The sequence below is a fragment of the Anas platyrhynchos genome, chromosome 8 (genome assembly GCF_047663525.1).
Source record: "Anas platyrhynchos isolate ZD024472 breed Pekin duck chromosome 8, IASCAAS_PekinDuck_T2T, whole genome shotgun sequence".
In the NCBI taxonomy this organism is placed as follows: Eukaryota; Metazoa; Chordata; class Aves; order Anseriformes; family Anatidae; genus Anas; species Anas platyrhynchos.
Genome location: NC_092594.1, coordinates 18,084,531 through 18,109,813, shown reverse-complemented (window position 1 = coordinate 18,109,813; position 25,283 = coordinate 18,084,531). Strand labels below are relative to the sequence as shown.

The window sequence follows — 25,283 nt, the reverse complement described above, 5'->3', positions numbered from 1 at the left end:
AAAAAAAAAAAAAAAGTTGTACACAGCCAGGAGACAGAGCCTGAAAATTACATTTTTAAAAAATAGCCTCATATATTCAAGAAATAAAATAATTATTGGAGCTGAACTGCTGTAACTGAGACTTCATGAAATTAGTTTTACGGAGCTATGAGCCCAGAAGGATCCGACCCGTTGCTGATGCAGTCTTTGAGGTGTCCTAACCTATCTATACGAGAACAGGTGCATGGAAGGGGAAGAAAAAAAAAACAAACCAGGTTTTTCCCCCAGATCTCACTCTGTGCATGGCCAGCAGGTTTTAAAACCTGATGCTGCAGCAGGATGCTTGCACCGCTGCCCCGTGCTGGAGCTTCTCAGCTTGGAGGGGCTGCAGACCTGAGACCGAAAGCAAAGCAGAACAGTTTGGGGTTGCCCTGGGTCTGTGGGGTGCTGCAGCACCTAACGGGGAGATTTGTGAGGCTGTGAGCCCTCGGGACAGCTCGGGCTGCTCCCACAGGCACCGAGGTCCTGGTGACCCCGTGGCCAGGCAGCCTTGGACCTTGCCTCGGCAGCGAGCCGTGCCAGCTTGTGCCGGGCAAGGACGAGAGCCCTGGCCACGTCCCCTCTGCCAGCACAGGCTGCCTGGGGAGCGCTGGTGGACGTGGCCTCAGGTCTGCCGAGGGTGGGCTGCTCCCCGGGGCGTAGCAGGGGCCGGGTGGGTCGGGAGTGAAGCCCTACTGACGTGGTCGGTGTTGCAACCCTGCCCTTATCTTTGTACAAAGAGCGCAGCCACCCCGAGCTGCTCCGTGAGCTCCCTTATAAATCGGGGCTCTCCTCACATCTTCCTCTTTTTTTCTTAATATATATATTTTTTTAATTTCCCCCCCTCTTTCCTTTCCAGGCAGAAAGTTGCAGTCCTGCTGGGGTCAGCCGGGAGCCAGAGCGGTGTGAGCAGAGCTCCGCCAGCCTCTGAGGATCTCACTGGGCATTTGTTCAGTTACCAACTGGAAAATCCACGTTTCTGACCGCTGCAACCTTTTCCCAAGGACTTGTGAGCCTGTCATGTGTGACAGCCGTGCCAGCTCATCCCTAACCCCCCCCTCCTCGTCTCTCAGGCTCAGCAGCACCAGCACTTACGAATTTGTGATGGATGCTGCTCCTCCCCAGGGTCTCCTGAAACTCCTTCACGCAGCTTTTCCCGGCACCGCTGTCTCCTCTGCTCACCTGCCGGAACAAACAGACCCTGCTCACGGCTCACCCTTCCCCACATCATTTTGGGGAGGGCTGGGTTTCACCATAACACCTGACCAACGTGCCCCTGCAGCCCCCCAGCCCTGACCGAGGGAAGGGGACGGTGCCTCCCCAGGGGACACGCGTGCGGGGACGGTCTGGGTGCAATCTCTTAACATATTTTCCCAATTCTCCATCGTGTCCCTCCTGGGAAGAAGACCATGTGGCACATTACAAGCCCCCTGCCCTCCTCGTGGCCGTGTCCCCGCTGGGGACAGTGTCGCATTCCTGGTGTGGCAGCGCCACCTGGTGAGGTGGCCGGGGGGCCACCAAAGTCCCCTCGCTCCCTCCAGGTTTTTTTGTTTTTTTGTTTTTTTTGCCCACCACCACCCGCTCCTGCTGATCTGCTGGGACCAGGTGGTCTTCCAGAGTGCCACCTCGGTGCTTTTTCATTTTTCTCTTCCTTGGAGGGGCTCCAAAATTGGGGATCTGAGAGCCAAGCCCACCGATGCCGGATGGCTGACGGGGTTGCTCCGTCCACCACGACCATAGCGGGGTCTCCTACGAAGTGTCAGGCACCACCCAGGCACGGGACCGGGTGCCTGAACGGGTAGAGGGGAAGGACATCATTTTGGGATTGCCCCAGTGCATTGGCAGGGCTGGCACCCAAAAACACCGCGTGTCCCTGAGGGGCAGCGAAGCCCAAGCTGTGGGGCTGTGCCTTGTGGTCCCTAAGAGCACCGCGTGTCCCCGAGGGTTGGGGCTGGGAGGAACGTGTCACAGGCAGCGTGGCACTCTGGAACGTGTCCCTGGGATACAGCAACATGACAGCCACCGGTGAGTGACCTTGGCTGGAGGCTTGGGGCCCTCCAAGCACACCCCGAAGGGGACAACACGGGGGGGAAGAGCAGCATCCCTTAGCCTGGGCCCTCCCTGGGACACAGCCGTGCCCTCACACCCAGATCTTTCAGAAGGAATTAAAACTCCTCGGGACAGGGGGGGGATCTGGGGTGCTGCTGGTGCCTGCCTCCAGCCCAACGCTGCCTGCTAGTTTGGAGGAAAGGCCACAGCATTCGTGCCCAGCCTCCCCAAACCACAAACCCTTGGCGTGTAGGAAGAGGCCACTCGAGTTTTCCAGCCCCCCCATGCATTGAGTGCTTTCCGACTGCCCTGCCGGCAGCCACAGGGATGCAAGGGGAACCCAGAGCACAAATCCCACCCAGCATCACATTTTTCTGAGAGCTGTTCTGGCCCAGCTCTTCCCTCTTCTCATCTTTTGGTTCCCATCCACCTTTCGGCAGCACAAAGCCCCCACAACTTTCTCTTCTCCCCCCCCGCAGCAACCATAGCCTCTACGGACATGGGGCTGCTGCTGAGAGATGAAGTTTTTGTCGACTTTTTCAACACGTTTCTGAACCTTCCTGTAAGTCTGCTCCTCCCCCTGAAGGCCGGGACCTTTCTGAGCCTTTCTCAGGTGAACTTTTGGGTTCGGTGTTAGAAAAATTGGGACGACACCACAGTTTGGTTGTCAAGCCAGGGAAAGCTGAGGACTTGGCTCGGAGATGGAGACGGAGGGATGAAGAGGAAGATGGTGCCTTCTCTGCAGCGGGGATGGGCTCTGGGCTTCCCCACCACCCTGCATCCCTTCCAGCTCTCCTTTTCCATGCAGGTATTTGGCCAGACGCCCTTTTACACCAGCAGCACGGGGCAGTGGGACCTGTGGCCAGAGCTGCCCAGCCAGCTGGTGAGAAAACATCCCCTGTGGGGAGAGAGGAGGGCGAGGAGGAGGGAGGAAGGGCGCCGGGTGAGGAAGGAGCTGGTTCCTCATTGCCGAGGCTGTTGTTCATGCAGCCGGGGGAGTGATTTCAAACCAGGCTTCACTTGGCTTTTGAGCCCCAGGAGGGGAGCAGAAGCCACGGGAAGGCAGGGTGCTGGGAAAGCAGGCAGGGGGAGAGGGGGACAGGCAGCAGGGATGTGGCAGGGGCTGCAGCACAAGCATCTCCCTTCCTCCTCCGCATGGGGTTGGCACCCCTCTTTAGCAAACCCCACAGCACGGGCCCCTAACTCACCCCAATTCCCCTCCACGAGCCGGCTCCTCGCTCCCAGCCTGATCCTCTCCCGGGGGTTGTGCTGCAGGATGCCAGCCCCCCGGCTTTGCTGGCCTGGCTGGCGAAGCACCGCCTGCCTCACTTCTGCAGATCCAGCCTCTGCCTCCACCTCGTCCTCTGCCAGAAGCTCCTGGGTTTCATTCGGTCGGAGGAAGCAGGTGAGTCATTGTGGCAGGCACGGAGGAAAGGGAGCGGGGCTTCCTCTCGCCCGGTGGCTGCCGAGCATGGCACTGGGTTGGAAAGGCACCGCACGCCCCTTTTTGGGGGGTCACAGCAAATCCCAGGTGGGATTTCCATAAAACGAACGAGGTTTTCACCCCTCAGCCCTGCTCTTGTTTGTACAGGCTCGCTGCCTCCGTGGGGTTGAGCTGGAATAGCTGCTTAGCAGCAGCTGCAGGGTTTGTAAAAGCAGTGCGTGGGTGAAGCCGGGCTGGAGAGCAGCCTTAGATCCAGGAAAGGGGTCCTGGTGTTTTGGGTCTTACACCATATCGGGTTGTGCTCCTCATTCAGGGCATCCTACACTGGGGAAGTCATAAAATCATAGAACCGTGCAGGCTGGAAAAGACCTTCAAGATCAAACACAACCATCAGCCTGGCTTATTAAGTCCTGCCACGAACCCATATCCCTTAGTACCACAAAATACCCCACAAACCTAAAAAATAACCTGCTAGCTTATGCCCTGGTCTGTCCTAACAGCACCAGGTTGGAGCTGTGCTTGGTTTGCCCCCATATGAATCCCCCCAGCCCAGCATCACTGTGAGGCAAAGCCGCTGGGAAGAACGCTATGGCAGCTGGGATGCAGGCTTTCATTTCAGAAAAAAAAAAAGCGATTTATCAAGGCTCTTGCGCTCTGCTCTCTCTCCCCGACAGAGAAACTGCTGAACTGGCGGAGCGCGGACCGGTGGCTGCTGGAGAAGTGCATCAGCGGCAGCCAGGGCATGTGGCGCTTCCGAGCCTCCACGCAGGGCACGGCAGGTGGGCACGGGGTGCTAAATGCCCCCACCGCGGGCATGCTGCCCCATGGGACACCGGCACAGAGCCAGGGGTGTGGGTGAGCACCGGTGGGATGTGAGATCCTGCTCTGGAAGATGAGGCAGCCGCAGCAGAGCCCAGCTTGCACAGCCCTGGATCTTCTCCACGATTTCGCCTCGCTTCATCCAGGGCATCTTCCCAGCTTTCTCTTAAATCACGGGGCTGCTTTGCTCGCCAGCAGGCTCTCGGAGTAATACCGAGCCCTTCACGTCAGTCTCTTGCCTGATCCGTAGGGGAAGAACTGACCAACTTCTGGCTCAGCACCGAAAGGCTGCTGGGGCTCGACGAGTCGGACGCAGCACAGCAGGACCTCTACCTGGCCCTGATGAACAGGCTGAAAGCCACCCACCTGCGCGAAGGCTCCAGCGTCCTCACCCTCTGCGGCACCCTGGCTGGTAAGGACAGGAGCTGGTGACAAATGGTGACCTTCTCGGAGGGTGACGTGTTCCTGGCTGCTCCCAGGTGGGGATGGGATGCCAACGGTAGTTTGGCTTGGCTGGGCATCTCCCCTGGCACCACCAAGCCTGGATGGAGCTGCCCCTTCATCGTCATCCCCTTCATGATTTCAGGGTCATCGCGCAAAGCCAGGCACGCTGGGGCCATCGGCACCCGGAGGGAGATGCTAGTCAAGATGCAGCAACGCGCCCTGTTTATAATTCAGAGTTACTGGCTCCCTAAATTCCTCATCCAGTGCAAGATGGGCATAGAAGAAGAGAAGCTGTGTTGGCCTCTGCTGCAGGAGTACCAGGAGCGGGTGGCGCAGGGCAGCACACAGGAGCCCCTGGGCGTTTCGGACGATCTCTTCGCAATGCACATTACAAAGAGCCAGGACCCATCAGGGCCCTACTGCAGCAAGAAAGCCAAGGAGAAGGTCTGGGCTCTTGTCAAGGAGGGAAGAGACACCCAAGAAGCGAAGACAAGCTTTCAGGCACAACCAGAGAGGCAGCCAGGGCCAGCTGGGAGCGTGAAGAGATCGCAGCCGGGTAAGGAGGTTTTGGGACCGGGTCCTGCAAGCGCTGCCTTTGGGGGCAAAGAAAGAGCAACCTCTCCCAAAAGACCTAGACCCAAGGCAGAGCTGGCCATCCGTCTGGAGGACCTCTGTGAAAAGAAAGTCCTCTCTAGCCTGCGTTCCTCTACACCCCTTGCCAAGCTGCTGACCCCAAAAACGCCGGCCAAGACCCTGCGCCTCCTCCCCTGGGCCCTCAGTGCCGACAGCTGTGCGGGACGGCCCTTCAGGGACTTCTTGAAGTGCCAGGGCCAGACCACGGAGACTCGTCTGCTGGACCTGTGGCACGACCTGGAGGAATTTCTGCCCGCGGTGCTGGACCCCAGCAGAGAAAACAGCTTCTTCCTGCGCCATTTGATCGCGGACAGGATACTCAAGACCTACCTGGAGGAGAGCGCCGTGCAGCAGCTTCCCCTGGAGGCGAGGACCCTGCAGGGCCTGCGGGAGCACCTGGCTTCTGGGGAGTTCACCCCCTGGATATTCAGAGCCCAGAAAGAGATTTGCAAGGTACAGGGCAGCAGCGGTCGGGCGGGGAGGTACCACTGGTCTTCACAGCCTGGGCTGGTGAAAGGACCACAGGCATGGTTAGAAGGAGAGGTATTTGGAAAACGAAGGTGAAGAGAGACCAGGGAGGACAGAACTTATGGTCACGAGTCAGCTTGTGCTGGAAGCAGTGACCGAGACACTGCAGGCCAGCAGAGAGGAGCATCCCCATGGGTTTGCCGTGCCGAGCAGTCATTTAGCAGCTGGTGACCTCGGCTGGATGCACGTGCCACGGGGATCACGGGACAGCAGCCGGCCCTTTGCATCTGAGTCACTGCTTCCAGCACAACGGGATTAAAGCACATTTTTAAAGCACATTTACAAAGCCAAGCACTTCTGGGCAATCTCTGAGCAGCCCAAGGGGCTGACCCCTGCGTGCAACCCCCTGGGCATCTCAGTGGGGTGCAACCTGCCCATGGAGTGCCACTTTCTGGTGGGGAACATGAGCACCAGCTGAGGCAGCCACCTCTGCTCCTCCCCAGGTCCTTTGCATCTTCTATGAGAAATTTCTGGCTGATGACGACAAGACCTTCCTCCAGTTTATGGTAAGGGGGATGCACGAGGGCTTTGGGCATCCTCAAGGGGTGTGCAAGCACCAGTGGGGATGGAAAAAGGTGGTGAGAGGGAGGAGAGAAGCCCAGCAGCCCACAGCTCAGCCTTTGAGCCACGACCCAGCCCAGAAGCAGGGAGGGATTTAAAAGCAATCAGCCAGGGCAAGCACGGGTGAAGCCAGCAGCAAGTTGCGAAAAACACTTCTGGGAATTAATTCTCCCCCTTTTTTCCTGGTTCACAACAAATACTGCCATTAATCTGACTCATGGGCAGCCACAAGTGTGTACGTCCCTGTTCCAGCATGAGCGGTGCCTCGCCAGCACTGGGGAAGAGGGCGTGCAGCCTTTTGGCCTCTGATTCAACCACACTCAAGTTTTCCACGTGTTTCTTTCCACTGGGTAAAGCCGTGCTTTAAGAAAGCAGAGTCACACAAGCACTCATATTCCCAGCAGCAGAAATCCCATGTTTCTCAATGCCTTCCACCAGGAAGCCTTGCAGGGAGAAACCTCGGAGCATCCTGCCTGTTTGTGTCCCTTGCACAACCCACATAGGCAATTTTGCTTACCACAACTAACTTCTTCAGCCTGACCACTAGGATTTTCCCCAGATTGCAATGTAAATTCATCAGCTGGTCCCAGAAATGATTAGGACAGGCTTCCAGGGGCAGTGCCCCACAGACCTGGCTCACAGAGATGTCAGAACCGCAGTCAGCAAGAGCCGAGCTCTTACGGAGCAGTAGGTTGGCAGCTGTCAGCTCCTGACCCTGCTCATTAAATGCTCTTGGTTGTAAGTTAATTAGCTGCCCAGGTTTCTAAGCATCCCTTGTCGAGGAAATTACCTCTCAGAGCACACGCCTGGGCCAGGAGAGCAATTAGCAGTTCAGCAGGTGCCGTGGCCGTGCTCTCCGCAGGCACCATCCCCTAAGCCAAACTCATCCCAGCCCTTGCAGCACCGGTGTCAGAGGAGCTGCTCGGGGGCTTGGCGGGGTTATTTTTGGTGCTTGCTCTCAGCAGCATGCAACTCGGTCAGCAGACAGCCTGTCTGGCCCTGCTGCTCGGCCAGTCCTGCAGGCTGGTGGGGAGCCAAAACCTGCAGGAGGGTCTCAGTGGGATAGCAGGAGGCACTCCTGGGACACCGGCCAGAGCCAGTCCCAGGGCAGCAGCCAGCAGAAAAGGCACACGAGCTTACCTGTCTGCCCATGACACCTCCAGAGCTGTTTTCGGCCCTCCTGGCTGGATGTTGACCCCTTTAGGAAAGCTGCTGCCTTTGGCAGGCAAGCTGTTGCCTGGGTGAGCTGAGGGACCTGCTGCACTGCCCCAGGAACTGCTTTAGGAACAGCATGGACAGGTCCCAAGTTGGTGCTGAGCTTTGTGCTCACATAGATTTTCTTCCCAAGGTCTAACTTGGATAGGTTTGTACCCCAAAAAATGCTCAGCTGGCCTTCTAGGTTCAGCTCCTCCAACAGGAGGGGCTCCGTACCAGCCCCCTCTGCTCTTCTTGCTGCAGTCTCCGCAGGGCAACGTCCCAGCGCCCGAGGTGCAAGGGCACCCTGTCAGGAAAGAGGAATGTTTCCTCCTGTCCGAGAGGATAAACGAATCCTTGAAGCTGAGCCAGGCCTTGCATGGCACGAGGAATTTGGAAGGCCTCTCCTCCGAGCACTGGCGAGCCTGGGCCACTCGGCACCTCCAGCAAGGGGGCTCCGGCCAGGCAGAGACAGATCTCGTGAGCACGGCCGGTAAGAAATGCAGCACCCCAGGGAGAGCATGGGAACGGGACAGAGAAGGGGAAAGGCAAAAAGCTGTCACAACACAGCACTCGGTACGTGCTGAGGGGCTGACACAGCCTGCAGGAGCGAACCCCGAATCTGTCCCCTCTTCTCTACCAGACGCAGACTCCCAGAAGGTGACATCAAATGAGCCGGCCGCTGAGAAAGCCCCGCTGCCTGCAGACAGCCCAAGCAAGGATAATGAGATTTCATCTCCCAAAAGCCCACCGCCTGGTGAGTCCAGTCCGAGCAGGGCAGGAGCAGGGCAGGCTCCCAGTCAGCACTCCCTTAGGGTACCGGAGGAGCAGGGACCTTCCCTGATTGCCTCCCAGCATCAGGAAAACATCTCCAGAAGGAGAGAGGTGTCACCCCAATGAAAGGGGCACCTTTTGGGGTGTTAAACCAGGCTGGAAGCACTTCTCTGAAGCTGATGCTGAGGAGGTCAAACCATGCGAGGGCAAAGGGCTTCTGCAGCATGCAGTGTCCCCGAGCTGGGCTCACCATGCAGCTACCATCAGGGTGGATCTGGAGGCAGCCTGCACTTCTCCGGGGTCCCCTGCCCTGAGGACAGCTGTGAGCAGGCTCTAGCAGCCACCTGAGGAGGGAGCCAATGCTGTTCTGTCCCCACAGCTGCTGAGCCGGAGAACAAAAAGAAGAGGACTGCTCCTGGAAGAAAAACCAAATCGAGTACCGCAAAGGTCACCTCTGCCGTGGTAGAGAAGCCAACTAAAAGACCCAGGTTGGCAGCTTGCAGCACAAGGCTTTGCTATTTTTATTTTTTGCTATTTACAATCTTTAAGGAAACAGGGCTGTTCCCACTGCTTTCCCATAGTGTCACTTCTCCTGGATTTGTCATTGGGCTCATTCAGATATAAACATGGGTGGCCCACAGGTCTGAAGTGTAGAGTGACCTAGACAGAATGAAAGAAGTTTCTTTTTTTCTCTCCCAACCCCATAACCTGAATTTATTCCTCACGTCTTGTGCACTTTGACCTCAGTTGCTCTCTGGCAAACCACCTGCACTACAGCTAGGCAGCTCTCAGACCCCAAACCAGCACTTAAAATCACCGTGACCACGCTTGAATCTGTCCTCACTGACCATGAGGATGTCCGTGTGGAGTCCCACCTCCTGGGAGTACTCCAGACATGAGCCCTGACAGCTCCACCTCAGGATGTAAATGTTAACCAGGACATGACTGGGGGAAGCTCTTATTATTTATTTTGAAAGTCAATCTCAAGAGCCACATTTAGACAACGAACATACTTGACCCAGTCCACCAACCTTCAAACAAGGGCTTGCTAACCTTGTAAAGGACCCAAATCCCAGTCTGCTCCCAGCTGTGGCTTTTCCAAAGTTCTGCTTCAATGATACCTAGGGGAGCACAACCTTCCCCTCCTCCCACCAGTCCTTCTGGGTGTCCCATCCTTACCTGCCTCCCTCCCCTGGTGCCTGCAGAGCTGTCCTGCTCCATTTGCAGGTTCTGAGCTCTCCAGCAGAGACCTTAAGTCCTGCCTCCTCCTCATCTAGAAAAAGCCTCCTCTTCAGGCTGAAACCAACTCCTTTCCTGGCCCATCTGCTTCATAACCCCCTAGCACCACTGACCCATGTGTTTCCAGCTCTTTGGGTGCCTCTGGGTGGAGAAGCAGGGTATTTTCCAGGTGGGAGGCAGTACAGAGGTCACATCTCCTGGTGTCTCCTGCCCTGCAGGCACTTTGTGAAGGTGCTGCACAACCCTGCCCACCTGCAGTACTTCAGGCAGTTCCTCGAGGAGCGCAATGCAGATCAACCCGTGCGGTTCTGGATGGCCGTGGAGAAGCTAGTCGCAGAGCCCACTGCCAAGATCAAGAGCGCCCTCGTTAGCAGCATCGTCAGAAATTATTTCCACGGTGACGTCCCAGCTGGTAGGCACCCTCCCACCCTGCACTTTACTCCAGTCAGGATGAAGGCTTCTTTTTCCCTGGCCTGGCTGCAGATTTTAGATCCTCTTGCAGGGACTTGCCAATCCTCCTTTCCCTGCCCAGTGTTTGCTGAGGGCTTCCACTGCCACGTATTCCTAGGAAGGTGCTCTACTTCTGTGGCAGGATCTCCTGGCCAAGACCTGCAACTTGCAGTTCCCCCAGTGGCAGAAATCGCCCTTCCCTACCCCGTCTCCTTCAGGTGCTCTTGGAGGCCCAGCTTCACTCCCAAAATATGCAATTAGCACAGCATAGAAAGGAAAAGAGATGGGTACCAGATTCTGGGGCAGGCAGAGGTGGGACAGGGTGCCACGTGCGGATGGGAGGGTAGGAAGAGCTGTCACGGTGGCTCAGGGACAGCTTCTAGCAGCAGACAGTGACCGCTTGTCTCTTCCAGAGGAACTGCTGGACTGCCACGCTTCTATCATCAAAGAAATCAGGGAGGCTGAAGTAGTCACACCCTTCATGTTGCTGACAGCCCAGGTCTTCGTCCAGAAAGCAATGGAAAAACGATGGTGAGAACCGGGCTCCAAATCCCAGCCAGACCCTCACCCCACCAAAATTGTCACTGCAGCTGCCAAGGCACTTCCAGCCCCCGTCCCTTTCTCCATCCTCCTCCAGGACCAGGAGTCCTGCAGGACCCCAACCTCGGGGCCATCCCCTCTCAGCTGCTCCCCATCCCGGCCACCAAACCACTGCCCTGCTCGTGCGTCTGGCTGCCCCTGATGCTCTCTGGTCTCCCATCTGGCAGGTTTAAGGAGTACCAGGACCTGTTTCCCCCGAGTGAAACTCCCAAGTCTAACCTTCATTTGCGGCACAGGATGGGAAAATTCACGACAGACAGCCTGGTAAGGAAAGAGCCTCCCTGCCAGCAGGCTGGGGTGTTGTCTAGGAAAGAAAGAAAGAGGGGAGATGGTCTCTGTGTGGGAGCAAACCCCACAGCCGGGGGCTGGGTCCCCAGGGCTGTGCCACCAGCCGAGCCAGGCTGTGCCTCATCTCTGCAGAAGTGTGCCTGGTTCACCATCCACGACATCGTCAAGAGCATCTGCAAGTTCCATCGGGAGATGAACGACGACAAGTGCCGCATGGAGTTCGAGGGCTTTCTGCGGAAGGAAAGAGAAAACAAGGAGGAAAGTAAGGCTGGAGTCCTGCCGCCCCGCTCCTCTCTCCCCAGGACACTACCAGGTTTAGGGGAGGTGAATGGAGGAAGCCTGTGGCTCCTCACCCATCCCCACGTGCTGAACCCTAATTGTTCTCTGCTGGAGGTATTTAGAGAGCTGGTGATGCAGGAGTGTCAGGATGCCAAATGTGTGCCGAAATCTTGGGTGATGAGGCACAGAACTCTGCACAAGCAACACAGATAACTTATTCATGCCATAGATGGTTTTCTGATGCCAAGTCCACCTAGATCAGGAAATCCCTGGAAATGGAAGTGTCTGGAAGTTGGAGAATATTGTATATAGGGGAAATAACAAATATTTTACCTCTCTTTCTCCCTTGTAATCCACTTGTGGCCTCTGTCAAAGACAGGATAACGGCTAGGTAGACTTTGACCTAACTTCATGTGGCCATCACCCCATGAAAACAACGAACAAAAGCACTCCATGAGTGCAAGGATGAGGACAGATGGATGAAGGAGGTCACTGAGCTAAGGGAAAAGCACACTGGGTGGATGTGAATTCCCTGGGGAGCCCTACAGGCTGCAGGAAGGCTGTAGTCCACGTAGGCTGAAAGGCCCTCAAGCAAATTCCTCGTGAGCAAGAAAAGCAAGCAAAGGTTAGGGGAGGGAGCCAGGTGTAGCATCAGATGCCCAGCCAGACTCAAACCAGCACTGGGAGAAGCAGGACCCAAACATTTTGTCCCCTCTCCCAGACCTGCCCCCCACCACGATGCGCAGCAGCAGCACCACGAGCACGTTACACTCCCACGACGTCTCCAGCGGCTCCCTGCAGGACAAGGACATGGCTCTGGTGAAACGCCAGCTCTTTGACAACCAGCTGATTACCGTCAACTTCCTCGTCGATGACCTCCGCTTTTATCTGGAGATCAACAAGTAAGCACCCTTTCCACAGGCACTCAGGTGCCAGCAGTCTGCCTCGGCCCAGGCCCAGGCCCAGGCCCTCCCTGAGGGTGGTGCCTGTCCCTCGGTAAGGGACAAAGCCACCCACAGCTTCTTCACACACCGGGGGCTCTTCTGACACCCCAAAACCCCCTCAACACCTCTGTGCCAGGCTGGGATCTGGACACCACGCTGCAGCATGGCATGACCAAAGCCTGTTCGCTGTCTGCAGTGAGCCTGCTGGTGGTTCCCCACCCCGTTCAGCTGTCCCACATCTCCTAGGTGTTGTTTTTGTGCCCCAGTAAATGCGGAGCCCAGCAGGAACATGCCTGCCTAGTAGCAAGGCACTTGTCTCAGAGCAAGACCTGCAGGCGTGCTTTTGCAGATTTTCCAGGCTGGCTGATTCGGCCGAAGCTTTGGCAGCCCACAACATGCGCTCAGACAAGGAAGTCGCCTTTCTCAAAAGGAAAGCTGCCATCATCAGCAAGCTCTTCCTGAACTCCGACATCCCCCCCAAACTGCGGGTAAGGTGCTGGCACCCACCCGGGAAGCTTGGAGGGGCTGCTGGCTGATCATTGCTCAAGGCCATCCCATTGCAGCCGTGAGGGAAGAAACCAGGCAAGGGTTGGGTCTGCTTCAGCCACACGTGCTCTGAACCTTCAGGACATGCTCCAGAGCTTGGGAAGCTCTGCACGGGCAATGGGAAAAAGCACCAGGATGGGTATTGCTATCCAATTCAGTCCTTTCATCCTCCACAGGCCAAAGCCACCATAATTCCTCCACAATGCACCCACCTCTTCACCTTGAGTAGCTGTGGCTCTGCCCATCTTCCCTTTGGAAAGCACAGTGTTTTTCCAAAAAATCCAAGGGGGATCCAACCCATATACTCAGGACAGTCAGCCAGGACCTCAGTAGCATCTCTTTTTAGAGGCAGATGAAATACCAGGGGGGTTAGGGAGAGGGATGTGCCACCAGGAGTGCTACAAACCTACAAACTGCTCTGGCTAAGCACGGTCTCTTCCGTGGCCAGGTGAACATCTCTGAAGATGACAGAGACCTAATCTGGACCCTGTCTTCCAAGGGGCTGCTGAACCGCCTCCTCTACCACAAGGCCAAGGTCACCCTCCTCCCCATCCTGATACACTTCTGGAAGAGGTACCTGTCCCCTCCCTCCGAGGTGGCAGAGGCTGTGTGGGTGCCAGCCTCTTTCTCCAGCCACCTGGCTCCTCTGGCATGAAGAAAACGCAGACGAAACCCTCCCCAGGAACACAGCTGTCGACATCTGCTTGGGGGTTTGCTGTCCCTGACTCCAGCCTTTCTCACACAGGTTCTGCAACTGGAAGGTGATGAAGAGCTTTCGGGTCTCCACGGTGGAGAGGGAGACAGCCTCATTGCCCAGTACAAATGCCTGTTCTGAAGTATCTGACATCTACAATCCAAGTAAGATGAGTGCCTGTCCCCCTGCTCCACGTTTGCCCTGTCTCACTGTCTCAACAGCCAGCTGACCAAGGCTGGGACAGACCTTGTTGAAGACATTCCTTCCCCTCAAATCCAGTCAAAATCACCCAGTGGGTTTTTAGAAATTCCTTTGGGGATTAGAGAAGTGGGGGCAGAGAGTTAATAAGCAAAGAGCTGTTGCATAAGTCTTGGTTTTTGAAGGAAATGAATTAAAAATACCCCATACACATGCTAAAACAGAAATTAAAGCAATGAATCTTTTGGGTTATAAGTCGGATGTGAGCAGGAAAAAGAAAGACTGCCCAGAACTGTGCAGGCAAACACCAGGCTTAGTGGCATTACACGGAGGATGCTTTGAACACTGGGAAAGGAGAAAAGGTTTCATGAGGATGTGAGGTGACACTCACTAGGATATCTCTAGGGAAAAAAAAATCTTTTCCCCTCATCCACTTATTTAGTTTCAATATACTAAACACTAAACTGTGAAAAACACAAAGAAAGCACTGTTAAGTGCTGTCACTCTGCCTGACAGCCTGGCTCCTTGACTGAATATTCATTTGGAAATTGTCTAATTGATTTTTGATTAGAGGGGAAACCAAAATAGGCACGTCCTAATCTTGCTTTGACGGCCGAGTGGGTGTCAGCAACGCAGCGTTCTGCTCCCGGTAATTTATCACTGTCAAGTTCTGGTTAAAATCAGCACGGCTGGAGGTTTTTTGATGTGAACAGGCAGGTGCTCGAGCTGCAGCTTGGCAGCCGAGCTGGAGTCGCAAACCCTGTGCTGGTGCTTTCACTCTGACATAGATCCTGCAGGGAACATCCCCAGGACAACTCTTGTCCCGAGCCACAGCTCCCTGGAGCACCTGCCTCTTTGCAGGGATGAATATCACGGGGAGAGATGTGCCATCTCAGCTCTGGGTCATTTCTCCTGCCCTATATCCCCTTCAGCCCAGTGGGGCAGGGATAAACACTGACGCATCCTGATGCAGGGCAGAAGCTGTCCCAGCTCCGGCTGCTGATGAGGAGGGAAGCAAAGTGACACACAACCCCCAGAGAGCTGCTGCTTCTGACTGTGCTCATGCCTCTGCCACCTTCTGCTAGGGACATTTTCTGCACCTTATCGCACTTTATCAACAAACTTTATCTAAGGATTTGCTTTGCTGACCTTCAGAGCTCGCTTTTCTGCTGGGAAAAATTGGGTGTGCTGCCTTAAAATTGCCAGGCGAGATATCTGCAATCCCCAGGAGAGCCCTCCTGTCGCCCACATCTCGTTTTTGCCATATTTTGGTTATTACTTTGCTGTGCAGACAGAGGGTGCTGGGCTGGCCGCCTGTCGCCAGGCGTCACTGCGGCACTGCCCTCGGGCTCTGCACAAGCCCGGTGGGACTCCAAGGGGACATTTCTCTTCTCCCTCCCCAGGCAATCACGTTGTCATCATGTTCACCCTCCTGGGAGGGATCCGCATCCTGCTGCCACATTCCCAGAAGAAAAAGGAGCTGCAAAAGGAGCTGCTGGAGGAGCAGAGGGGTGAGCTGGTGCCACAAGGCTTCCTGCTCCCCACAGCAGCTCCAGCTGCTGGGGTGAGAGCCCAGCTTTAGGGCTCCCCATGTCAGCCACGATGGGGGATTTTGTGCCTGTTGCTTTTCTCAGATTCAGAGAACCACCATGAGAAACATCTCCCACTCAGCAAGCCTGTAGGGCTCCCTGCAGGGCAGGTAGGTGGCTACAGGGGCAGCCCACCCTGCAAATAGCACCAAGGATGGGGTCCCAGAGCAAGGAGGCATTTCCCTCCCTCACTGCCCTCCCTGAGCTTGTGCTGCAGGTGCCAGCAGCTCCACCTCAACGCAGCTGCTGCTGCTCCTGGATGGGCTGTTTCCAGCCCCAGCTGGCTGCAGTCTCTCCCAGTAACACACACACACAGCCTCCAGTTGCTGAATGTCCCCATGCCCTAAGCACAGCCTCGTTAACACCATTCACCCACGCATCTATCAGCAGCAGCCACTGATACAGAGCTTCTCCCCTCTGCACAGGCTCAGGTGGAAAGACAGATGTCCCAGCACCTTACCCACGCTGAGCAGGGCAGGGATGTGCTTCAAGGAAGCGGAAGCTGAGCAGCCAAGACACACCACATAGGCTGCACTTAATCTGCAATAAGACCCGAAAAATAAAGCAACTGACAGCACCCTCCAGCCTGCCTGATAACACAGCACCGGCAGTGACTTGCAGGGACGTGCCACAAGGCATTTTGCCACCTGAGGAGACATCCATGCCACACAGCAGCCTCCTTCCCCTCGTTTATCTTTAAAAAACTGCATTGCCCGTGGCTGAGACCCAACAGCTAAATAAATCACATTGGGTGTCCGGCAGGACAACACTTTGGTGTCTTCCCCAAAAAACGTGGGAGGTACATTTAGGTGGAAGGGCGCAGCTGTCCCCAGGGTGGTGAGGTGGTGCCCATCTTATCAGAGCCTGTTTTTCACCCCTCCCAAAGTCAGCTTATGCCTGATTGAGGATTTTGGTTTTCTCATTATTATTTTTATCAATATCCAGAGCACCTATCTTTCCCAAGCACTAACCAAACCCTACTGAACACCTTCACTTTCCTGCCTGACGGGAAGGAAGAGTGGCTCTGCTGAGCCACCAGGAAGCAGCAAAATTCCCCAGTGTACTTTGGACATGACTTCATTGAAGAATAGTCCAGGACCTTTAGCACGCCTTGCCTCTCATAGCTCCCACCCGTGCATGCTCTGCCTTGTAACTTGAAGTCTATTTTTAGCTATGCTTTAACCCTCAAATCCTAGACGGCTGCATCCTGGCAACAGCACAGGTGTATTTAAGGCAGGAGATAACATTTCTTATTTGTCCATTTTGATTATCAACACTTGGCTTGGGCAGAATCAAACAGGCCAACCCAAAGTCCAACACTTCTGTAAGTGAGAAGCTTCCCGTTGCCAGCTGCAAAACCAGCTGGCTCCCCAAAATTTGATTTTGCAGCTTGGTTTTGCCCCAAGCCCCCAGCCCCAAAGCTAGCTGCGTTTCCACGTGCCTTGCACTAGCACTTCAGCCCTAAAGGCGCTGTCCCTGTAGCGTGAGCCCAGCTGAACCCCGTCCCCAGAAGGATTCACAGATGTGGGGGCTCTGGTTTAGGCCTCCTGGAGTGCTCTCTGCTTCCAGGGAGGGCTTTTCACAGCCTTTCAGAGCCACCAAGTCACAGCCCTTTGGTACCACAGCAGGGCGAGGCAAGAGGGCACAAAGGTTGCAGCAGGCTGACAATGTGGAATTTTTATAATGCTCTCAAGGAGCCCAGCCCATGGCACAGCCCTGCCTGCTGGTTTGCAGCTGCATAAAAATACAAGCACGCACAGCTAAAGGGATGCAGAGCTCCACAATGCATCCTGACAGCCACTCGCTTGTCAATGAGACGGAGCAAACACATCCACCCTGAGTTCGGCACACACGTAGGCGCTGATGCTCAGCTTTGCACATCTGCTCATCCATGAGATCCTCACCCTCGCTCCACAGGAGTAAAACAAAGCAAAAAATAAATAAATAAATTAAAAATCCACTATCCAGCCCATTTCACAAGAGACCGTATGCTTCCAGGGAGAGGAAGCCTTCAGCACCCAGCAGAGCTCTCTCTCAGGTAGAGATGGGGACCTCATTCATAAATATGTAGAAAACATTTTTCCAAATTTATTCTCCGTTTGGTTCTTCATAGGCTAACACAAAGAACAATAATCAGTTAAAAAAAAATCATTTCAACAGCTGGAAAACATTTCCATAAGCAATATATGATCATTGTGCAGCCCCGCGGGAACTGCTGGCAGAGAAACAAACAAGTCCTTGGGCCAGCAGGATGCCACCGGGCTCCAGAAATGGGTTTGTGCTGCTCAGCCCCAGTAGCAGAGCTCTGGGCTGCTGTGTATGAACGGCAGGGCCGGGCACCAACAGCATCTCTGCTTCTGGCTGCTGCGTTCAAGGAGTGGAAGGAGGGAATTCAAGTCTCGATAGTGGTACCCGTGTGGCTCATAAGTGCTATCTGTAGAGCTCCCTGCTAGGGAAACTCCTTCAGAGTCCCTGGTTGGCAATACCTGAGCTCTTCTGCCTCTTGCATGGATTGGGAATATGGGGCCTGTCCCACATCTCCTTGCTCTCTGTAAGAATCAGGGAGATGGGGACAGGGAGTCACGGGGGACCTGGGCTGGCACTCAGCCTGGCTCCTTGCCCAAGCCCTTGTCCTTACACCAATAACTTCTGAAGCACCTTTCATTTCTCCATGCTCTGTACCTGCATGTGCTCTCTCCTGTCTCTTTACCCAATTTCTTCAACTCTTTTTTTCAGCTGAAGAAATAGGGAACAAAAGGAGGCAGAGCAAGTGGGGATCAGCCATGGGACGTGAGGCAACAGCCTCCTACAGAGGAGGATCCTGAATGTCTACAAAGTGGCTGTATTCGGGATGCTGGCGCAAACGGTTGTAGACATAAATGGTCAGTGCTGGAAATTTCGTCAGGAAATACTTAGCATAGTCCCCTGTTATTTCACTGATCCTGAAACAGAACAAAAACAAAGTTTTTAGAGCACACCCAGGGAGCCCAGGATGCCCTGGTTCCTCCTTTGCATAGAAAAAGCCATTCCAGAGGCTGGTAAAGCAGGACGATTTCCTACAAATCCCTGAGCTGTAACTTTTCCCTTCCCCAGGTTCTGGGCTCCATCTTTTTGCCACTTCTCCAGCACCTCTATCTGCCTAGTTCCACCTGCACCTTCACAGAAAAGAAGTGGTGGCCTCAGCAAAACCACAGCTCGGGGTTACCACCACCACGTCACGGGGACCGCCGACCACAGGGGTAAGATACCCATGATTGCAGAGGGTTGGGGATTCAGGACCTCCTAGCAGGACCTCCTGACCCACTCAAGGACCTCAGCACAGCAACCATCAGCCCTTTGAGAACAGCAGTGAGGCAGGCAAGGAGGCTTCTCAAAGCTGAGATATAAAGATATCGCCCCTCATCGCAGAACAAGTCTGGGCGTCAGGTTTTGTTTCTGATCAGACTGCTAGCTGCCAGGACACAAGCTCTCCCACACCACTGCTAGAGGACACAGCCCATCTAACAAATTATGTTTTAATGGACATCTACATCTTGGCTACGTCCTCCCTTCTGAAGAACATTTTGCTCTCAAAGCGACCGATTCTCGCATATTCCTAAGTGTCCCCAGCAACACAGGTGTCACAGGCACAAAGATGCAAACATCTACCTTTCATTGGGGTGTTCATCCAGGTTTCTGATGAACCTCAGAAGGTCTGTGACATTGCTTTTATAATAGAATTTTTTTCCATAACTGGATTTTTCCATGATACGCAGAACCTTTGGATGAATCTGAAAAAAAGGTGACAGGTTATTCCCTACCTTTCCCCGCCATGGAAGTAGCACACACACCTCCACTTATCACAGCTGCTGCCTTCCTGCAGAGGCATCGTCTTGCACGAATAAGCCTTGTGACACTTCAAAGTGGGTTTGCCAGCAGGAGACTTCACTCTACAGGACACGCACCGTGCAGACCCCTGGCTCTGCAAAGGGCTTCCTCTCCTGCCTTGTTGATGCAGGGTGTTATATTAGGACTGCCAACATGGCATGGCAGATTTCCATGCACGTCTGGAGGATTGGCCCATTGAGGGCCTCTCAGGCTGCCCTGCTGAACCATGCCTGCCAGATCTTACACTATGCACAAGGCCTTTCCAGGATGCTACCTGCAGTGGGGCCAGGACTGAAATGCTCAGGGAAAGCTTCTGCTGGATATCTAGCACAATCCCCACATTGATCCACAGAGAGGATGCTTACCATCTCAGTCCAGCACGGGTAAGGACTGCTAGCATTAATAGTTTCAAAAAGATCTTCATCCCATTGGAGATCCTTGATTTTATTCCAGGTACTCTTCAGGAGGTTGAACCTGCTGTGGAACAACAAGCTTCGTTAGCTGCAAGAGAACATCGCTGTCTCCAGCACCACAGGCAAATCCCATACTAAGAATGTTCCTTTACTCCCAGGACTTACGTCTGTTTGCTCCAGAAATAGGGGTGTTTGCTCAGACCCCACCATCCCTGGTCATCGTGAGAGGCCAGGCACTCTATAAGGTCCAGAGCCTCCTCGTAATCTGGGGAATTTGCATCCAAATCCTCAATACTGACTTCACAAAGGGGTTTCCTACCCCCTGCTAAGACATATAGCACGAGCCTGCTGAGGTCCTGCAAGGAAACATATCACTCAAGACACATGAAGCTTCTTACCAAAGGGACGAAGTGGAAGCAATGTTCATAAATGGGGAAAATGCACGCATAGACACGCACCTATAGGCGTGCACAAACACAGACGGGAACCCTGAAGCTGTGTGCACAAGGACTGAGGGGTCAGGCACTGTAATCCTGCTCCCGAGGTATCTGGGGAGGTCCCAGCACCAGCCACAGCCTTGCACCCTAATTCATTCTCATGCGGGGTTTGCTCTTCTACAGGCTTGCCCAAAAAACAGTGAGGCTGCTCCTTCTAGCTGAGGATGCACAAAGGCTTCTCTTGGGATTCACAGTGAAAGAAGATATCAGAAGTAGATTATATTTGAAAGCATTTATTGATTTGCAGGGAAGTTACCTGTAAGTCTGAGCTTATAAGTTCCTTGTTGCCTTCAATCAACACTCTGCTGTTATCAAAATCCGCCAAGTAAATTTTTCCAGCTAAATCTGAGGAAATAAGAGAAAATATCAACAAGCGATGGCAGAGAACCTTAACGCAAGTTTGTCACCATGTTCTGGATGGGGCCTTCTTTAGGAGACATCTCTGGAAAGACTTGCTGTGAGTTGAGCTACCCGCAAAGCCCTGGCAAGGCAGGCGGATCTCATGAGGCATGTCAGGCTGATCTATTCACCCTCCCAGGACTGTCCGGCAGCACACCTGTACCTACCCAAAGAGAACAAATGCCACAGACATCCCGTTCTGCATAAAGATACCTGCACTGGTGTTTCACATCTGATCTGAGGCAGGGGGTGTTAGAAAGCTACAAGGCACCTCCTCTAAACTATAGGTGACAGGAAAGCAAAACAAAAATAGATAGAAAACAAAACAACCTATCAAGAAGTTGCTGGGACGCAGAGCTTGGTGAGCAAATCCAAGGGAGTGCAGCTCTCTCACTGCCTGGAAGATCATCTTCAGGATGCCCTTGTAATCCTTTTCATCTTCTGGGTCCTGCAGGTGTTCTTCAAGGTTTTTCTCCCAGAGAGGGAAGCACAAGTACATGTAGCCTTTTTCCTTCTCAAACTGGAAGAGCTTCAGTAGATGCTCGCAGTCACCACACCGGTCGAGGAATTCCTTCTCTTCGCTACCCTGTGCGCTGAGGAATATTCTTACTGCCACTTCTGTCCCACCGTGGAGCCCCAGGTAGATGCCACCCCGGGAGGTGCTCTGGATTCTCTGACGGATGTACTGAAATACCTTTAGTTTGCCAATCATGGGCCGATAGATTTTATGAAGGCGTTGCAGCTGGCTCCTCCAGCATTTGCTCTTTGGCTCCCAGTTTTCATATCTTGCTGGGACATGCTTGGCATTGTACTTGCGAAGAAGACGTTGCATTGTATTAGAATATTTTCTATTTGCAATAGCAATAAGATTCCCAATGTCAGTCCTTGCCCCTTTTTCACACAACATCTCTGCAATATCACAATCATTATTCTCCACAGCCACCATCAGTGCTGTGTTGCCGTCCTCATCTGCATCATCGATATTTATTTCATCCTTGTCCAAGAAAGCTTTCACCAAACACTTGTTCTGCATTTCAACAGCTAGGATGAGGGCAGTTTTCCCAATTTCATCTCTGCATCTGACATTAACACTACAGTCCAGCAGGAAATGGACTATAGAGACAGCCTCAGATACTTTCCTCTCATGGACCTTGAGGGCATGGATCAAGGCATTTCTGTCTTTATTGTCACAAATGTTCAGATCAGCCCCCATATCTTTGACAAGAGTTTTTACAATTGAGAAGTGGCCATTCCTACAGGCATCCATCAGTGCAGTCCTGCCCCCTTTGTTCAGTTTCTCCTTCTCCTCGCTGGTTACCCTCCTCATGTTCACATCTGCCCCTTTGCTATGCAGGTATCTCAGGGCTTCCTCCTTCCCATACAAAGCAGCCTCCATGAGAGCTGTGAAGCCGTTGTCGTCATGATCATTGATATCAACCCCATAACCAAAAAGGAGCTCCAGGATTTCCACGTTTCCCACAATCGCTGCCACAATAAAGGCAGTGGCACCGTTGTCCTTCCTGGCGTGTGGACACGCGCCTCTGTCCAGCAGGAGTTGGACCATGTCCTTGTTCCCAGCCTGCGCAGCACTCTGCAGCGGTGTCCAGCCAAACTCCACTTTGGAGTTCACGTCTGCCCCTTCCTCCAGCAGCTCCAGCACCTTTTCTCTTTCGGAGTTTATCACGGCAACATTTAGCTTGGAGGCAAGACCATCTGCAGCCTCCATGCTGGATGAGGTGGCTGCCTCCTGCGCCCCAGGGTTACCTGGTATTTCGGTGGTGTTTTCGGGAGGAGAACACAGCAGGCAGGCAGAAACCGGCATTTGCATACGCGACATGCGGAACCGTGCTTAACGTATCTAAACAAATCAGAAAAGGGGCAGAGCAGCTTTAACTAAGAAGCTTAAATTCACAGTACTGCAACCCTCGGGAAAGGCAGACATCTTATTTTCGTTTCGTTTTGTCTCCCCTCCTCCCCCAAACCACCAAGCAGCAAACGAATACCGTATTTCACGGAGAAATGCACTGCATCTAACTTCCGTGCCTTTTGCTGCATGCAGACAAATAAATTGTTGCTTTCAGAGGACCCAAAGCACCCCACTCTTTCCTTAAAGCTGGGGGGGTCCGCGAGGCACAGCTGGGTGTGGGCAGGAGCAAAGGAGAAGGCAGAGCCACTCTCTGGAGCATCAGGCTGGAAAAGCAGCACAGCATCCCCCCGGCACGGCCAGGGGCTGCAGACAGCAGGGGACACACGGATGCTCTCACCTACCACGGACCGCCGCCAGCACAGAGAACCTGCAAAACTGGAGAGGGAAAGAGGTGGAGGAGAAGGTGTCCGAGGCGGAGGTTTACATTTGTTCTGCCCCTTTTTCTGCTTCTACTTCCTCCACCAAGAGGCAGAGCTGCAGACACCCTGCCCAAGGAAGCACGAAGGGCTGCTCCCTTCCCCCTGTCCTGCAGCCAGACGCAGCTGCGCACTGCCTGACACGCAAAGTCCCACAGCCCTGCCTGCTGTCACACAGGGCCACCAGCCCCAGGCAGGAGGGGACAGGGCCCCCTGCCCAGCTGCAAACACAGCAGCAGCTTAAAGCAACTCCGAAAACAGGGAGCAGCTTTTCCCAGCAGCGTCACGAGAACAATTTCTCCTCCCACTGGACGGAGCAGTGCCTGGGAGCATTTGTGGGGAGGGCTGGGGGTTTGGGGAGGGACCAAAAGGGTGTTTGGGGACATTTCAGCACAGGAGAGAGGTTTGCAAACCGGCTCTCAGCAGCTGAAAGCACAGAGATGTTAAATGCACCAGTACTGGTCTTCGGTTGAAGCTTTTCCACACTTTTTGGTAAATCCAAAATCCATCCTTGTGGCCAAACCAGCCGAGCTCCTGGATCTCACCCAGGCAGTCACCGAGCCCCAGCCCCCTACCCAAGCTGTGCTGGAAGCAGGCAGCTGCCCCCTCTCACCCCAGCATCACTTTTTGTATTTTCCTCCTCTCCTACAACAGCCCCCAAGACAGCCTGCCAGAGACCGAGCTTCTTCCCCCAAGGGAACACCGAATTTTAGGTGACCGTGGACAACTGTGGTGGTCCTGTTGTTCGCAGGCTGTAGGCCAGCAGATGGGCGCATTGCAGGGATTGTGAGGTCCAACGATGACACCGTCCTCTCCAGCCAGAGCAGAGTTTGGGCTCTTGTCCGGTGACTTTGTTGTGTTCCCAGCGTGCCAGTGGGTTTTGTTGCTGAAGATCATATTTTTGGGTGTCCTTCACGTAGCTGCAGTGGTAATTTAAGGCTCAGAAGCATCTTCTAAAGAGCGACCTTTGGCTCATAGCAGGGATGCGTTGCAGTCCTTTGACCCATACAACCTGTGACTAAAAAATTCAGGTGACAACACAACACCAACACCACCTAAATAGAACAAAATCTCCCTTCAGGAAGCTGATTTAAAGTAGCTCCTTATCTGATGGTGGAAGGATGGAAGGGAGCCAGCTCTGACAGACACGCCATCAGAAGCGGCTCCCCACAAAATAAATCTGTAAGTACGACTGCAGGCAAGGCAGAACAGACTCGGGATGCCTTCCAGACAAACAAACAGCTTTGTGGTGACCGCAGTGAAAACACTGTGCTGTGCAGCACAACACTAGTTAGTTACCATGAGGGTAATGACAATAAGAAGCCAAATTGAGGACAGGAAAGCTTCTCGCTTGAAGGATGGCCATAATCAGCCAAGGGACAGGAAAAGTGATGGCCACCAAGTTCAGGGGAGCTGCTGCTTCACCTGCTGTGCTTTACCTTCTCCCTCTGGTCTCAGGGAAGGAAAACATCACAAAAGTCACACCGCCACAGCAGACTGCATCCCTGTACCATGCAGCCCATCACTACAGGGCTTTTTGCTGCAGCTAGGCCAACACCAAGCCAGAAGCAAGGTGCTTGCAGCCATCAAGCAGAATTGTTGTGCATCTGTACACCAGCAAAGCGGGGCTTCACCAGAGCAAAACATGGTTTTCCCCAAGATGGTTTTCCCCATTTTTTTCTCCCCAGCAAAGCTGGATTTCCCCATCTCTCCTCCCTGCTCCTAACTACTTTTGCACAACAGTAAGTTTAAGCACAACTGGGCAATTTTTGGAGAATAGAAAGGTCTCAGAGGCTTTTTCAAGCATAGGAGCTTCTGCAGAGTGCTTGTTTGCCCCCTGCAAGACAGGGGCTCAGGAGATGATCCTCCTCATCCTCTGTGCTGATGGATGTTCGCCCATGTCACAACCCTCCCCTGAGGCAGCATCCACGCCCTGGCTACTGCCCACAAAACCATGAGCTGAAACATGACAATAAAAACTGCCTGCCAAAGTTGAAATAATTTTTTTAAACAAACTATGAATAGTAGGATGGTTTTTTTTTTTTGTTCGTGTTCCTTGCGCTTGCTTCCTTATTATATTTCTAAATGGGAACATCCCAGGGTTTATATGCTTGGCCACGCTGCTGGGGCTTGCTGGAACACAGCCCTGGAAAATAGCCTGCAGAAGGATGCGACCCAAGCCCTGGGGCAGCTAGGAACACAGGAGCATTGACCAAGATTCATTTTGCAGTGGAGCATTGTTACACTTTTCACCTGCATTTGCTGACCTTCGGGGCTGCTGCTCAACCCTGACCAGCACAAAAAGACCAGCGAGCCCATCAGCAAGAGCAGACTCAAGAAGATGTAAGGGCAACATCCAGGCATGTAGAGACCCCACCAAGCAGAGCACCATCCCCAGTACCTGGGCAAGAAGAGCAGAGCAGCTCCTCAAAAGGCATCCAAGATCACCCAAAACAGGTCATAGCAGCAGCTG

At 53.9% G+C, this 25,283-nt stretch overlaps 3 protein-coding genes across 5 annotated transcripts in view; 1 reads left to right on the top strand and 2 right to left on the bottom strand.

Annotated features, from left to right (window-relative positions):
- Window positions 1–3,410, bottom strand: part of GLUL (glutamate-ammonia ligase) — a 14,511-nt gene extending 11,101 nt beyond the window's left edge. The window contains exons 1-2 of the mRNA XM_072041451.1: window positions 3,276–3,410; window positions 1,114–1,200 (exon numbers count right to left, since the gene is read on the bottom strand). The gene's annotated coding sequence lies outside the window, so the exon portion shown is untranslated. The remainder of the gene's footprint in view (window positions 1–1,113; window positions 1,201–3,275) is intronic.
- RGSL1 (regulator of G protein signaling like 1) lies at window positions 1,713–15,846 on the top strand. Its single transcript, XM_072041450.1, has 22 exons — window positions 1,713–2,043; window positions 2,547–2,629; window positions 2,876–2,950; window positions 3,343–3,472; window positions 4,186–4,290; window positions 4,581–4,742; window positions 4,917–5,860; window positions 6,379–6,441; window positions 7,955–8,183; window positions 8,334–8,447; window positions 8,844–8,952; window positions 9,922–10,115; window positions 10,567–10,684; window positions 10,921–11,017; window positions 11,174–11,303; window positions 12,042–12,222; window positions 12,614–12,752; window positions 13,259–13,383; window positions 13,556–13,668; window positions 15,106–15,213; window positions 15,337–15,401; window positions 15,717–15,846. The coding sequence occupies exons 1-22, from the start codon at window positions 2,031–2,033 to the stop codon at window positions 15,795–15,797; spliced, it is 3,378 nt and encodes a 1,125-aa protein (XP_071897551.1). The 5' UTR covers window positions 1,713–2,030; the 3' UTR covers window positions 15,798–15,846.
- RNASEL (ribonuclease L) lies at window positions 8,954–25,283 on the bottom strand. Of its 3 annotated transcripts, XR_011810843.1 has the most exons (10): window positions 25,212–25,283; window positions 22,736–23,822; window positions 20,798–22,325; window positions 20,325–20,413; window positions 19,737–19,927; window positions 19,524–19,635; window positions 18,940–19,061; window positions 10,973–18,233; window positions 10,445–10,654; window positions 8,954–10,046 (listed from the first exon to the last, which is right to left on the bottom strand). XR_011810843.1 is itself a non-coding variant. In XM_027462382.3 (8 exons), the coding sequence occupies exons 3-8, from the start codon at window positions 22,302–22,304 to the stop codon at window positions 18,098–18,100; spliced, it is 2,157 nt and encodes a 718-aa protein (XP_027318183.3). In that variant the 5' UTR covers window positions 22,305–22,325; window positions 22,732–23,822; window positions 25,212–25,283; the 3' UTR covers window positions 17,356–18,097. The 3 variants fall into 3 exon arrangements, 2 of the variants coding, with proteins under 2 accessions (XP_027318183.3, XP_027318185.3); XM_027462382.3 differs by lacking the exons at window positions 8,954–10,046; window positions 10,445–10,654 and having other exon boundaries at window positions 17,356–18,233; window positions 22,732–23,822; XM_027462384.3 differs by lacking the exons at window positions 8,954–10,046; window positions 10,445–10,654 and having other exon boundaries at window positions 17,356–18,233; window positions 19,524–19,632.